Genomic DNA, 16,617 nt, shown 5'->3' with positions numbered 1-16,617 from the left:
CTTAGGTTTTTTGAGGTATTTTATTATCCTATCTATAGAGACAGGCTGGAATTGAAATGAGTTATTGTTGGTGTGTGTTGCACAGGGTTCTAAGGAGTGGGATTTGTTTTGATTGTTCTGTTGGTTAGCTAGGGTTATAATGGTCTCAGTAAAGAATTTGTTAAAATTGTGATGCCATGCTCTCTGAATTGTTTATTAGGGTAGGAGAGGGAGTACCACTTTTGCCTGGTAGGAGTAATTTGTTAATGGCTGCCCAGAACTTTTGAGGATGGTGTTGATGCTTAATTTGTAGGCTGGAGTAGTAATTAATCTTGCCAAATTTTACTAGTTTTTTAGCTTTATTCCTAAGTTCTTGATATTTTTGTTTTGCAGCTTGGGGCTTGACAGTGTGCCAATGGTCCCATGCTTTGTCTCTGGCTTTGAGGAGGGATTTGGTATCCTTGGTAAGCCATGGTGTGGCATTAGCTCTGATTCTGATGATTCTGGGAGGGGCATGTAGGTTTAGGATGTCTGGAAAGGTGGTATTAAAGTATTTCACTGCCTCGTTTAAGTTAAGGTGTTTCGGGGTGCCCAGTTACAGTGCTTTAGGTCTACAAGGAAACTGATGCGGTTAAAGTTCTTTTTGTTTCTAATGAGTTGGTAGACAGTTCCTTTGGCATGATGATTAAGCTGTCTTAGTAGGAAGGTTGGCAGATGATCACTTAGACCATCAGGGAGGCAACCAACAGGAGAGGTGGACTGGCCTATTTGTTAGAATCCAGTCTAGGACTGATTCTCTGTTATTTGCCTTCTCAATTCTGGTACGTGTTTTGATGCTTTGAATAAAGCCGTGGTGGTTATTATGATTTGTTGGGGTAAGAGAGTTACAAGGTTAGCCAATCAATATTAAAATCTCCCAAGATAATGGTTTCATTTTAGAGTGACATACAGGATCAGTGGAGTAGGTTTTCTAGAGTGGACATATTGTTACTGGGAGGTATATAGCACCCAATTATGTTTATTAGTTTCTTGGAGTTGAATTTCAGTTGAGTAAAATGATTTCTGCATTGTCCACAGAGAGATGTTTCATGTTTAATGCCTGCACAGTGAGGTGATTCTTAAACAATATGGCAATGCTGCCACTTTTTTTCTCAATTCTATCCTTCCTTAGGATGTTGTATTCTGGAGGAATAATTTCTTTATCATTGATGTGAAGTTTAAGCCAAGTCTCAGTTATGACCACTATATCTGGAGTGTACAATGAGAGACTGGCATGTAGATCATGAATTTTATTGGAGATGCTTCTAATGTTTACATTTATAAAGAGTAGGTCAGTTACTTCCCTAGGGAGTTGGTTTAAGCTATTGGGGTGGTTGAGAAGTTGAGGGATAGAGAGGTTTTTGAAGGAGTAGCTGGTCCAGGCCTTGGATGTATATCCCCACAGCAAGCTAATTTAGAGGCCATATAGAAAATAGACTGCAAGAGTTTTGTGATTTACTGTATCTGTCATATTTTAGGGAGATTTTGGGATAGTGTGAGTGAGGTAGTAGGTTTATATAAGAGTAGTCAGTGGGTGATGGGGTGAAAATAGTGAAAGAGATAGGAAAGTGATTTGGATAGCTATTATAGTGGAAGGCAGCAGTAGCAGCATAGTGGGAGGTTTCATGTAAGTGGGTATGGTAAGAGGTGAGCAGGGAAATAGATGCTAGCATAGAAAAGCAATGTGTAACATTAGCATGTTGTTATAGTTAGTGTGAACTGTTCACAATGACAAGAGTAATTGTATGGGAAGTTGTTAGTGGAGTAGAGATAGAGAGAATAATAGGTGGGCCTTATCCTGGGGAGGGGTTATGTTTTTATTTAACAAAATCAGATCTTTCTGATATCAATTTAACCTACATGCAGTGCTTTCGATGATCCAAAAGAGTTGTCTGATCAGAGAATTAATCATATTGACACATCATTACCATTGCAGACCTATGACATTATGGATCCAGTGTATCAGAAGATCCAAGCATTTGACAGCTCTTTCCTTACATACTCTGATTTTCTTAGCTACTGATGCAAAATTGCCTTGATTGCATCTTGATTACTTTTAGTCTGATGGAGGAAGGCCATTTCCTTCATCTATAACCTTCTACTGTCAGCCTATACTGACACACGTTGCAAAAGCTTATGGTAGAGCAGACACCCTCAATTTCTTTAATTCTCTGTACCACACTTTGCCTCAATGCCTCGTTCACTTGACATTTTCAGAGTCCAAGCCACACAACTATAAGTATGCAGCTGCCAGTTAACAATTTTTGAATGTCCAGTTCACTGTTCATTAACACACTGCTGTCATTATCCTTCACTAGTAATTAGCAATTTAAATGAGTAATTTAGTCACCTCCAATTAATCTGAGGTAATTTTTTATGAATAAATATATAAACAGGCAAATGAAAAACAAATCATATTTTTTGTTCTGAATAAATCTGGTCATAAAATTTGAAACCGTACTGAGCAGCAGTGCCATTATGATCCACCCAGCAATGCTTTGCAAGGATGTAGATGTGTCAAGTTTTGTCATGTTAATCGGGTACTATATCCTACAAATTCTAATGGGTGTTCCCAACCAATAAGAATTTCCAAGAAATGCCTGATCACCCCAATGACCTGAGTTTGATTAGTGGTTCGAGTCCCTGACAGAGCCAGTGGTGGGGAAGAATGGGCATGCCCATCCGGGAGGGGGGGGATACTGAGTAGCTTTGGCCATGCACTGACACATTCCTTCAGTGAAGGGGTGATGATGGAAATGTGTGATGAAGGGGCAAGTGTCAAGCTCATCAAACAACTGTCAAATTGTAGCTTTCAATGTAGGATTGTGGAATTGTGCACCTACACGAGAAAGGTGTGGATTGCACATTCACCACTCCCCAGCCATGACAGGAGTTAGGTCATAATAAAAAAGAAACTGCTCTCATTGCCAAGCTGATGGCAAGAGCATAAAGCTGCCTGGATGACAGCCCCCAGCCTGTACAACTTTCACCCTTATCCTAGGTGACATTCCCTAGTAAGGGAACAAATGAATCATGGCTATTTGGGACAAGCTTGATGGTCGACCAGCATGGGACTAAAAATCATATAGAAAAAAATCACTACTTCCTGGGTAGACTGCTTAGTTAACATGACACCAGCTATGCTACAGCCTTACAAGACAGCCCTGGTAGGAATACAAAGTCATAATAACAGTGCTGGCAGCAGGACTTCAGCATTTTACAAGCAAACTTATTTGAAACTGACCCCTGAGGTAGGTGTGAAATGCATTTTTTTTTTTTTAAAGAAAATGAACTTGCGTTAATCAGAGGGTACAATATTCCTTTAATTTAACTACACTATCCTCACTGTGGCACTGTGGTGGTGGTGCTGCGGTAGTGTTGTTGCCTCATAGTTAGATGTTGCCCGTTCGATTCTCAGTTAGAGCGTCTTCTGTGTGGCGACATGCATGAATGGGCGTTCCTTCGTTGAAGGTTGTGCGTTAGGCCCGGCAAGCCAGTACGTAAAAATCTACTGCCAATCATTAGCGGACCGGAGTTCCGCTGTGGCGACCCCTAACCGGGAAAAGCTGAAAGACACAAACAATCCTCACTGTGGCATTTTCAGAAAATCCACCTGATCCCAGTTTTAATGTACACAATGTTATATGTTCACTTTGACTGCTGTACTAGTATGGCAAGAAGAGAAGCATACAGCTACAAGGTAAACACAGCAATCAAATGGCTCCATGATAGAAGTGGTATGCAGCAGTGATCGATACTAAAGGGTTAAGTTACAAAACTATAGTAGCTCACCTGAACATCCAACGCAAAAAATCTTACTAATACTTTATAAGTGCTTTTGCAGGGGGCAGAGCAGATTCACCCCGCTAATAGCCCTTACCCCTAGTACTTATGTATACTAACTCAGAGATAAATGTACTTTTGAGAAAGGAAAATTCTACATGATTCAACAACTTTGATATTTGTGTGCATTTCAGTTCATACATTTTAAAGTTTCGTCAGTGCACTTCTGACTGTCACTAATGTAACGCACTTTGGGTACCTGTTATTTAATCGACCGTTTTACATGTCGAATACTGGAAGTTCGAATGGGGAAGTTCGAAAAATAGAAATGTCGAAGCCGCAGAAATTCGAATTCTTTCCCAGGGAAAGAATTCAGTTGGCTGTTTCTGCAGCTTTGACATTTTCTGTACTGTGGTGAGAAAGTTACGGATCGGGTTAAGATAAGTGTACGAAAGTGACGGACTTTAGGGTTAGGGCACGGATAAGGTAAGTGTGTGATAGTGACGGACTTTAGGGTTAGGGCACGGGTAAGGTAAGTGTGCGAAAGTGATGAACTTTAGGGTTAGGGCGCGGGTAAGAAGTGTGCGAGTGTGATGGACCTTAGGGTTAGGGTTTGGGTTAAGGTTAGAGCATAGATAGTTGTGCATGTAAGGTGTAGTGTAGGTTTATTAGGTTTTTGGTGTGCCTGTGTTGTATGTGTGTTTTAGCAATTTTTTTCCCTGGGAAAAAATTTGCTGTTCTGAGGTTTCGATGTTGTCATATTTCGAACTTCCAAGTTCAAACATATGGTGTTTGAAATTTTGGAAGTTTGATTATATGACACAGACCCCGCACTTCTACCTGGCACTTTAATCTGACTGGTGGTATTGTACTACTTAACATATCACCATCATTATCAACCCCCTTTTTGCCATTTTATACATGGGGTCAGGGTGTTGCGTCTGCTGTCACCATCTCTCTCGATTCAATGCCATGCTCCCACCTTCTATAACAATCATGCCTGACTGTCACAGGTCTTCTCCCACACAATCCATCCGTTTCTGTACTGGATGCCCTCATTTCTTCTTGCCTTCTTCCTGTCTGTCACAAATGTTCTTCTCCAGATGATCATCTTTCCTGTACATGTGCCTGAATCACCATAATCTGATCTCTTTGACCTTCTCTGCAATTGGAGATACTTGGGGTTCTGCTCTGATGTCCTCATTTCTTCATCTGTCTGACAGTGTGTATCCTACCATCAACACAACACACACAGAGCTGCCTCCACGGCTTTGTAAAAGATATCCAATTATTTTTAGCACTTAACGAGTTTGGATTTTATGAACGGTGTTGGTGTACATCTACTGGTGAGCTGGATTATCTTACTGTACACCTTCAATGATGCATTCCACGTTATATGCTATACTCGGTGGCTGGTATTTATTTTACAAAGCCATTGAGGAAGCTCTACACTTGTGCTGTATTTGTGGTTCATTTTTATGGGGGAACTGCCAGACTCGCTAGTGTGTTTTACAGTTGTGTGCATCATACCACCCATCTCATGCACACTACCTCTACCACTTCTAGCTTCCTCAACTGCTCTGCCTTTACTACCCAGGTTTCTGTACCATACAATAGCACTGGTCATGCCAGTGTTTTGTGCAACTTACTTTTATGCTTCTTTGGCATTCTTATGTTACACACTACTCCTGACACTCAGTGCAAGTTGGCTGCATCCCCTCTGATTCTAACTTTGACCTCCTCATTCAGACTTCCATTCTCCTCAACCACCCCTCACAGTTAGCTAAAGCTGTTAACCTGTTCTACTATTTTCACTTCTATCTCATTTCTCATCTTCTTCTGATTTCCTCCATTTGTTGTCATTACAACTGTCTTATTTGTACTCAGTTTCACCCCATGTGCCTTCAGTTTTGCATTCCACTGCCCTATCATTTACTGTTGTCCTTGTTCGGACTCTGCCTGTAATGCCACATCGTCTGCATATAGCAGCTTTGTTGATGTGTCCCCACTGACTTGTTTCCTAACCATCATGCTCAGCAGAGGACTCAGAGCTGAATCCTGATGCACATCCACTCCCACTGAGAATGCCTCTGTGAGACTGAACACTGTTCTTACTTGAGTCATTAGCTTCTTGTACATAGCTTGCACTAAGTGTACCAATGTTTCTGGAACTTTGAACCATCATAGGACTGCCCAAATCAACTTTCTTGGGATCTTGTCATATGATGTCTCCAAGTCTAGGAATGCCCAGTTGGACTGTTTCCTCATCTCTAGCTTATTCTCAACTATACGTTTCACTGCAAACATAAGGTTGGTTGTGCTGCATCCTGATCTAAAACAAAACTGCTCTTCTGTCATCTTACGTTCTACTACTCTGCATATTCATTTATCAATCATCCTTTCCAGACATTTCATGCAATGTATTAGTATTTGATACTTCTAAACTGCCTACAGTTATGAATGCTCCCTTGTTTTCGCACACTGGTGCTAGTATGCTTACTCTCCAGTGATCTGGGATATGTCTTTCTCAATACTGCTGTGGGTACCCTCTGGAGACATTCCTCCTCTCATTGATCATCTTGATCACACCTGCTGTGACCTCATCTGAGCCTGCTGCTTTCCCGGAATTCATTTTCCATAGGGCTGTTCTTACTTCTAGGGTGGGCTCCTCCTCTTCTTTCATTGTGGGCTGTGTCTGGGGTACTACTGTTTCTCTGGGATTTTCTTCATTAAGAAGCTGCTGGAAATACTCCTTCCATCTGCCTTTGATGTCCTGTGGACTGCAGCAGATGTTTGCAGGCATTTGTTATGAAGGGTGTCTGATGATTATCTTCCTTATCTTTCTGTCTTTGCCTTGCAGCCTAATACAGTTTGTGCCATCAGTTGAGTCTTTCCCAAACCTGGTAGAGTGCCTCTGATGCCTTGTTCTTTGCCACTGCAACTGCTCTCTTAGCCTCTTTGTTAGCCAACCAGTATTCCTTCTTAGCCTAGTCTGTCTTTTCTGTTTCTCACTTTTACTTCTGCTTTCCACTACCAGCTTTTCTTATGTATCTTATTTCCACACCTGGGTCAGCTGCATATAGGTTCATAGGTGTGTACTAGGCTAATGGCCCTGGGGCCTTTACAAGCCTAGCCCATAGAAGTGCCTTGGCATTGTGCCGCCAGTCGTTAGTTCCCAGTGCCTCTATCAAGTAGAGCCACTGGAGTGATCCCTGGGGTGAACTTTGTTTCCCATCCACTCATCAAGATTTCGCTTGAAGAGGGCTAGTGAGGTGCTCTGCTTGACAAGCATGGGACGTCTATTCCAGAGCATGGGTAGTCTCTGGGTTATGAACCTCTGCCTCCAGCATGTTCTGTTGATTGTGGTAATGAGGTTGAGGTCTCTGGAGTGTGTGGCGTGGAGGGATTGTGATTTCTTTAGATGTAGCATTTCTAACAGAGCTGGGTCAGACATGGCTTTGTAAGTCAAGCAGAGATCTCCTCTTAGTAGACGATATGAAACAGAGAATAGCTGGAGTTTTTTTGAGTCTGTCTATGTAGGACATGTGTTTAAGGCCTAGGATCTTCTTCGTGAGGTACTTTTGTGGCCGATCCAGCTGTTGCAGGTGTCTAGTGAGGTACATGCCAAATGGGGCATTATACTCTATGATTGGTCTAATGAGGGAAGAGTTGAGAGAAGTGATGACCTCTTTCTTCCTGGATGCAAAACCCTTGGTAATGAGATGTGCCATATAGAAGGACTTTCTGACCACAGTGGCAATGTGGTAGTCGAAGGAGAGGTTGCTGTCAACCTATGTCCCCAGATCTCTTATAACGCATTCAGTGTTCAGTGGGCTCCCATCAATGTGGTAATTAGTGGGAACTGAGATTTTCCCAAAGGGGATGACTATGCATTTTTTGGCATTAAGCTTAAGGCCATGGTTTCAACACCAGTCATTGGTCTCAGTGAAGCCTTTCTGTAGGATGTCTGCATCACTTGGGGAGTTAATAATGGCTCCCAGCTTGCAGTCATCTGTGAATTTGGTCAGCCAGAGTCCCTCTGTGTTGGTCTAGACTTCTGAGAAGAAGATGCCAAACAGGAGAGGACCCAAGACCAATCGCTGTGGGACTCCCCTCGTGACTGATCGGCAGTCTAACTTGGAGTCCGCTACTTTCACACTGTGGGTTCTATCTGTTTGCCAATTTGCAACCCACCTAACGATATAAGGATTGATGCCTAGTTTGCTGAGTTTATTAATAATTCCTGAGTGAGGAATGGTATCAAAGGCCTTGGCCAGATTGAGGTAGGCTGTATGAACTGCTTTACCTTTATCCACTGCTCTGGTAACTGACTCAAAGAAGTCAACCAGGTTGAACAGGCATGATCTACCTTTCACAAAACCAAACTGTGTGGGATCTAGAGTTTGGAGATTCCCTACATCCTTGTTAATTAGGTCCATGATGATGTGCTCCATAGCCTTACATATCAGACTCATCAGGCTAATGGGGCGATAATTTCCAGGGTCTGTGGTCTCTCCTCCTTTATAGAGAGGGATGGCTGTAGCAGTGCACCATTCGGTAGGGACAAAGCCTGAGGTGAGGCTATGCATGAACAGAGCACACAAATGTGGTGCCAGTTCACTTTGTAATTCATGTAGAATACAGCCAGGGATATTGTCTGGTCCCATGGAAGCTGTATTCTTGGTCTCAGACAATGCAGCTTTAACCTGTGATGCAGTAATGTTGGGTGCCTGGCATTCTTCTGGTATTGAGATTGGTCCTTTGAGGGGAATGAGGGGTAAAGTTGGCACTGAATCTGTCGGCCAGTATGTTGGCAATATCTGTTGGCTCACTATAGGAGGTACCATTGTGCAGTAACTCAGTGCAAATCTAGGTATTGCCATGGAGATTCTTGATATAACTATGGAAGGTTTTGTTTTTGTTTATAGTGTCTTTTGCAATTCTGTCTTCATAGCTGGCTTTGGAGGTTTTGATGAGGGCTCTCAACTTTTTGTTGGTCCTAATAAGGAAATTTTTCCAGTCTTGGAACTTCACCTTTTTCTGCAACAGTTTCTTCCTTCTATTGTAGAGTTTATTAATGGCAGGGGACCACCAGACTGGCTTCCTTTTTTTGGAGGAGAGCATCTTGGTTCTGTTGGTTATGGCTAGTTCCATGCATTTATGTACGTGTTCATACAGTGCATTGGTGTATGATTCGTCAGTTTCCATTGGCATGGGTGCCGTGAAGTTAGCCACCTCTGTTTTTAGTAGTCTAAAGTCAGCTTTGGAGAAGCTTTTCATGGTGGATACTTTTGTGGGGGGGAGTGGGTGAGATGTGGATTTCCATGGTGGTTAGTTTGTGGTCAGATCTAACCAGGGAGGAGTTGACTATTGGTGTAGAGCAACGGTTGCCCATGTTAGTAATAATCAGGTCAAGGATGTTGCTTCCTCTAGTGTGAGTAAGAATGAGCTGGTCCCAGTACATTGGAAATGATGAATTCTAAACAAATAATAAAATTACATAAAATATATTAAATATATACTGTATATATACATGTTCATACATGAATATATAACCTATTAATACATATATACCAATAGTCATAATGATGTTGATGTCACCCTGTCAACTATGAAGAATAAAACAACTCCAGGGCATGGATTTGTCGGCTTAGCCCCAACACATGAATCTTGGGGTATCTTCCCCACCATTAATGTCACTCTGTTCGTTCTCCATATTCAATGCTTTTATCATTTCACCTTTGTTTCTCAGAATCGTTGTTCCTTGTTTCCCTCCTACCTCCTTATACCTGTATTTTAATGTTTGTCAACATTTCTATGGGGTAACCACATTCAAAAAACATACCTATAAGTCTCACTTCATCACTAATCCTATTTTTACTTTATTCAAGGTGAACTTTCCTATGAAAAAGCTATTATTAGAAGAATTGGTAATTGATGTAAAACTTAATTGATTAATTGAGGTATTGTGTTATTTAAGCAAGATAACTGGGTGTGTTGTAACAATGACTCTGATGAAGCCAGTGTTACTGGAGAAAGCGCTCAGTGTGTGTGTTTTATGTTTTTTTTTTTTATTTTCCTATTTTTCTACTTGTTGTCGGATTTTTTGTTGTTTGTTGCCATGTCTGGTTGATGTTTGTTTTTGTTTTTTGTTTCTGGTTGGGTCTGGAGCTTATTGTTTCTTTGGAGGTAATGATGAATTCTAGGAAGCGTTGGGCCAGTGCATTGGTGAATGAGTAGTTTTCCCAGCTGATGGAGAGGTAGTTGAAGTCACCTAGTATGAGAGTTTTGGGTTGGATCTTAATAGTTTCCAGGGTGCTTAGGAATGTGGAGTGAGAGTCCTGGAACATGACTGGGGACCTATAGCAGGCTACGATCTGAATTGCCGTCTTACCCAATGTTAGTTGTACTTGGAGTATCTTAGATGCGTTATGCTAGGCTACTAGTCTGGAGGTGTGTATATCCTTTATGAATATGGAGACACTACCGCCTTTGGAGCTTCGGTCCATGTTCTGGGGCTGAAAGGTGTGGAATGAGTTACAGCCTGGTAGCTCAGGGGTGTTTTCTGCTGCTTTAAACCAGGTCTCCGTTACAGCACAAATGTCGATGTTCTCCATTTTGAGGAGTGCTTCAAGTGAGTGCATCTTGAGATTTAGACTTCTAGCGTTGAGCAGCATGACCCTCAGACTGCATTTATTTATAGCTGTTATGGTGGTAATTTGGTCTTTGGAACACTACCTAAAAAAGGCACATGAGTTCAAGGAATTACTCAGGGCTTCAGCACCTCAAGAAGAACAGTAAATAGGTAGCGTTGAAGAAGAAGAATGGCAGCACTTCAAAACAGCCCTTGTGAGGACTGTTTTGAGGGATTGACATTCTTCTTCAACTCCACCTATATCCTCTTCCTCCTGAGGTGCTAAAGCTCTGAGTAATTCATTTAACTCTTGTGCTTTCTTTCCAGTCAACTTCCAGGTATTCAGGGTAGTCTCTGTTGACCTTAGAGCCTTCTCTGACCACTGATGTAGCTGATTGTGGCAACAGGTGGTTTATGCTGTGGCCTGACTGTTTCACTAGGGATGACTTTGCAATTGATGATTCTACTCCAGTGCCCTTTCCTTAACAGCAGGAAGTCTACCTGAGTTGCATGTTGGCCACTCTTATATCGGATCTTGTGACCATCTCTCTTGCTGAAAAATATGTTGGTCACCATTAAGCCATCTTTATTCCTGTTGATCCATCTATGTGGACTCAGGCAGTCCTCATATTCTCTTCTCTCTGTCCTGATACATGCATTGAGGTCCCCAATTATCAACATAACTCATGTTGTCCTGATTTGTCAAGTAGATCCTGCAACTGTGCCTCATTACACTCTTTTCCATTGTATCACAACTCTGGTGTTTGGCATACACTGACATTATGAATAGTGTCCGGTCCTTCTACTGGAGTCTGAATGCCATGTGTTTGCCACCAATTCTGATGACATCCCTTATTATCTTCTGAAGCCTCTCCCTCACCACAATTCCCTCACCATTTTTAGTCTGTTCTCCTCCTGCATAGCAGACTGGATTCCAAGCCAAATGGATTTGCTGTACTGCTTTTCCATCTTGTCTCCTGGATACAGGGGATGTGCAGCCTCCTCCATACAGTCATGTCATCAACTTCCAAGCTGCTTCCGGTCAGTAAACCTGTGTTGAGTATAATAATTCCTATTCATGTTTAGCCGGTTGATTAGTTTTATGTCCAGTTTGTGCTTAACAGACCAAGCCAAGGTAACCCAAGTTGGACAATGGAAGACTGTCCAGCCAGCAGCTTATCGACACAGGTCTTTTGAGCTTTATGGCAGGCACACACTGGCTAATAGGGGCACACAGACCCCTCCACCTTTAGCATGGGTCTCTGGTTTATGTCAAAGTAAACCAGTTCCTCAACCCACTTATCACCGGCAAATTCCCATACTCATTTTTTTATCATCATTAGTCAGTGAGACCAAAACACCTAGAGCCAATTTTTACACCATCAAGTGGCTAGCTCTACCAGGACACACACACAGACTGTGATCCATTCTCTTCTTTCTAGAGGATACTGTTCAGCACAATTAATGCCCAAAGCAGTTGGTCAACACACCTCTTGCCCTCATACGCACTATCTAGACTCTGTGATACTGCCTACAACTCCATTCTTGGCAGAGTTTGAGATGGAAACACCCCATGTTTGGAACATGAAAGCAAGTATTCAGATTTGTAAGTAATCTGAAAGCACTCAGTAAAAAAGGTGTTAATGCTTTAGGCTGTTTCAATATCTGTTTGCAGACAGTAAGTATTGTGAGACCCCCCCACACACGCACACACACATACATACACATAAACAATTGTCGTAGTTCGAACATTACACAGGATTCAATTGCTTTTATCCCCCCACAAAAAATACTTTCCACTTCTGGTATTTCATGTGACTATGGTAAAGGCATGTAATAAATTGTTAGAATTCATGCAAATATTTCATGCCACTAGCTAGTGGGCTATGATATACTGCCTTAATTCAGTTACCCTAATATGATCATCATATTTTGGCTTCTATGAAACTTTTCAAACCAACTGTTAATGATTTGAAATTAATGCAATAAGATGTAGACTGAAATACCTAATAATACAATTGCTTTAGCCCTTCCTGCTATAACATGACTCTTAAGGATAATAAATTTAACAACTGTAAATAAATATAGTATTCATATGTAAGGCTTACCATTAGTGGCCATAACACTCCTTTGAACTTTTCATTAATCTTAGTTGAATATGCAAAGAACAGGAAAAAAGCGAGGAGAAACTCAATAAGGGGTACCGTCATGAATGACACAGCATCTGATGCAGTGAAGCAGATAAAGCTGATGAAGGACAGCACCTGCAACAAAACAAATTCTGTTTAGTGACATGATTTAGACAAACCAAACATATATAAATTCCTGTTTATAACTATACTGCAGACCACTTCCTTTTAAAACCATCTGATACATTTATAGTTTTTGAATACAGTAACACTGTTCTAGAAACAGGAAGATACACTGTAGGCAAGTGACTCTATAAATGTATGGGGAGCAACTGTACTAGAATGACTGAATGAATTGCACCCCAGATGTTCAAGGGCTGATGCAATACATTATCTTCAAAAAGCTGTCAAGAAAAAATGCAACCTCGTACATTGTTTTCTTCTCTCAAATTGAAGGGCCTTTATGTGGTGCCAACAGATGTGTTATGCTTGTCCCACTTTTTGAATTGACTTGTGCATGTGTGTACTCTGCATGTCAATTCATAATCCATACAGTTGTATAACCAGATTTTAGATACATGTGTAATTTCTGAAATATTGTATTTGAATCTTTTACTTACACTTTTATGCCTTATGTGTCCTGGTAGTGGCTGAATAGGGTCCAAAGATTAGCCTACCACCCAGTCAGCAAAAGAATAACTAACTAAATAAATAAATTCCCAGCAGCCTTCAGCTGTAGTCCTGTGAAACAGCATTCTCCAGCCTTTTTTGCACCAAGGATTGGTTTTGTGTAAGACAATTTTCCATGGACTGGCCAATGCGTGTGCATAATAAAGTGTATAATATTTATTTATTTAGTTATTTATTTGACATTTGCTTAATGGACTAGAAGTCCATTTTTAGCTGAGACTCAGGGAGAAAAGCTCCAAAGTACAATAAAAACACAATTCGCAATAACTACCAAAAAAAACAAAAAAGTTGTTTAACAGCATAACACTGATCTACTATGGTTCAGAGGTATGTAAACCTAATGGCACCTTTATTGACTTTAAGTTTATAAGAACAATATTTAAAATCTGTTCCTATTACTTGGCTCTGTCCAGCATATCTCTAAACTGTACAGATTTTTGCAGAATGTCCAGATTTTTGCCTCATATTTTTAGTCTTTTTCTCATAAATTTTTTTCTGGCAAATCACTGGCAGATCATTGAGGTCTGAAGTCAGAAAATAATGACAGACATTTGAGTTTCATACTTCATACCCTTCAGAAAATTCATATTCATGCTAATGCAAAACCTCACCTGTATTTCTATCTACTTTCTAACTTTGTAAGAGCAGTACTTAAAAGTGTCCCTATTCTTGGGCCTTTGTCCGCACATTATTTTTGGCTTTGTCCACATTTCTTCATCTATGAGGTTGAGAGGTATGTGTCCTACTGTGCGAGATGTTGAGTGGTATGGTCGAGCAGTACACAAATCTCATTGCTGCTGCCAGGGATCACTCTCACTCTTCATTCATTCTCTCTCCCTCCCTCTCTCTCTCACACACACACACACACACACACACACACACACACACACACACACACACACACACACACACACACACACACAATCTCTTTAGCATTCACTCGTCGCTCTCACTCTCCTGATCTCACACACACACACACACACACACACACACACACACACACACACACAGTCACTTCTTCATTCATACATGCATTCACTCACACATCGCTCTCACTCTCTCGAGCTCTCACATACAGTCTCTTCTGCTTTCATGCATGCATTCACTCATACATGCATACTGAAACATACACACACAGGCACGCGGACTCTTCTACTTTCATACACACATTCACTCACACACGCAGACAGACACATAAAGACACATACACACATTCACTTTTTCGTTTCACTCCATACCCAACGACCTGGTACCAAATGATCCACGGCCTGGTGTTTGGGAACTGCTGCTCTGAAACATACATTTCATTAACAGCAGGTTCAGTATTACCTGACTTTACTGAGATGTGTTCAGTTTGCCAGTCCTAAATCAAAGTATGCTTCTTTAATGATGAAGATCATAACATAAACAGAATTCTTACTGTAGAATCAAGTCTACACTGATAACTCCTAGAAGATGACATTTGTCTGAGTCTCAATGACACAATGAATAAAAACTCAAGAAATAAAGCATTGAGTTAACAAAGGATCTGGTTCATTTTCTTGACAGCCAAATCGTTTAAACACAGTTTTAACAAGTTTGCTCCCTACAAAGTGAAAAATTCCCAGAGTATTTTTTTTTTTTCTGGGGGGATCTATGTCACCTCTCCCGTACGTATCAGAGAGTTTTCCCCAACCTCTGACTTAAATATACTAACTCTACTATCACTCCACTTCTGAAAATGGAGCAATCTTTTTTTAACCTTATCATTTTTATTTTGGTACTTGTGACACTGACATTTTTATATATACTGTTTATTCCACATTTGTCTACCATATAATACAACATATTTGCCATGGTACATACAACACAAGCATCTGACATTTACATCTTATTATAATAAAACAAAACTTGCTTACATTTAAAATCAACATTCTCACATCAGCCATAAGAATAACAGCCTTCCCATCCTAATATGAACTGTATCCTTCCTTCTCCCCAAATTTCCCCCTTACACATTTTGTGATATATTAAGCACCATATACAGAATTCCTCTTCCATGCCGCTCAGCAATTCGGGAAGTTACCTCCATTTGGGTACAATGCATCTCATCTTTGGTTATGTCTACACCTGTTCTTGGCACTAAAATTTCACCCATTTTATTACTCACTCACTAAGATCAGTCTGCCCAGCACCTCTTTGTTAACCATTGTGAGTGCCTCCATAGTTTTTGCATCCACACTCTCATAGGTTCATAGATAAATAGGTGTATACTAGGCTAATGGCCCTGGAGCCCTTACAAGCCTAGCCCATAGGATTACCATGGCATCGTGCCACCTGACCTTAGTTCCCAGTGCCTCGGTCAAGTAGAGCCACTGGAGTGATCCTCGGGGTGAATTTTCTATTTCCCATCCACTCATCAAGATTTCTCTTGAACAGGGCCAGTGAGGTACTCTGTCTGACATGTATGGGAAAGTCTATTCCAGAGCACGGGCAGTCTCTGTGTTATGAACCTGTCCCTTCAGCACATTCTGTTGATTGTGGTAATGAGGTTGAGGTCTCTGGAGTGTGTGGTGTGGAGGGATTGGGATTTCTTTAGATGTAGCATTTCTAACAGAGCTGGGTCAGACATGGCTTTGTAAGTCAAGCAGAGATCGCCTCTCACTCATCTTTTTATATAAACAGTAAGATCCTCCCCTTTCCACGTCTTAACCATCATCCATCTCACTTTCCCTCTGAGCAGCTAAAGTTCTAGTTTTCATCTCTAGCCCACCCCTTCCTTTATGCAGCCAAAAAGCCTTGTCACACCAATCTTGTATGGTCTTCCCCAATAATTTACTCAGAAACTCTCTTACCCCTTCCGCAGTGGTACAACCCACCTACATATCCATGACTTGGTACAGCTCATCCACATTCTCCTCCCCATTTTTCCATCACTCTGTGGATGGATACCATCCTTCTTTGTGAATCTTTCTAGGGTTCTACAACATCTTGCACAATCCTGTACTGATCTCCAACAGGGCAAACCTTTTATAACATTTATATCATTGCTAACATTCCCTTCCAAAATCATTCTTCTGCCCATATCACATCCTTTGTACTCTAGTGAACCCTCAGCTTACCAAAAGCACACTATGGCCACACTCTCTCCTGTAGATAAAACCAATTCTTCCCTTTTTTACCTGGCTCCAACTTTTTCCTAAAGCCAAGCCTACTGAATAATTCACTATTTCTCCTCCTATATTTTTATGCTTAACCTTGTTCTTGTATAACTTCTTCTGAATACTTTGGTTACTAGCCCTAAGAATCCCCCAGTGCAACAGCCAATCTCCTTCTTGTAAATTATATTTCTCTTTTGAGAAGTGGGAAAGACACCCATTCATT

The 16,617-nt window shown here is 41.1% G+C and overlaps 1 protein-coding gene across 2 annotated transcripts in view; it reads right to left on the bottom strand.

Annotated features, from left to right (window-relative positions):
- LOC122810283 (CKLF-like MARVEL transmembrane domain-containing protein 3) overlaps positions 1 to 16,617 on the bottom strand; it is a 440,804-nt gene that overhangs the window by 123,021 nt on the left and 301,166 nt on the right. For both annotated transcript variants that reach the window (XM_044081828.1, XM_044081829.1), the window contains exon 2: positions 12,544 to 12,699. In XM_044081828.1, the coding sequence (XP_043937763.1) occupies positions 12,544 to 12,699 (156 nt within the window). The remainder of the gene's footprint in view (positions 1 to 12,543; positions 12,700 to 16,617) is intronic.

Source organism: Protopterus annectens, chromosome 8.part1, assembly GCF_019279795.1.
Source record: "Protopterus annectens isolate FY-2018-M chromosome 8.part1, PAN1.0, whole genome shotgun sequence".
Classification (NCBI taxonomy): domain Eukaryota; kingdom Metazoa; phylum Chordata; order Ceratodontiformes; family Protopteridae; genus Protopterus; species Protopterus annectens.
Note: the sequence above shows the minus strand (reverse complement) of the source record. Positions and strands in the feature narration are given on the sequence as shown.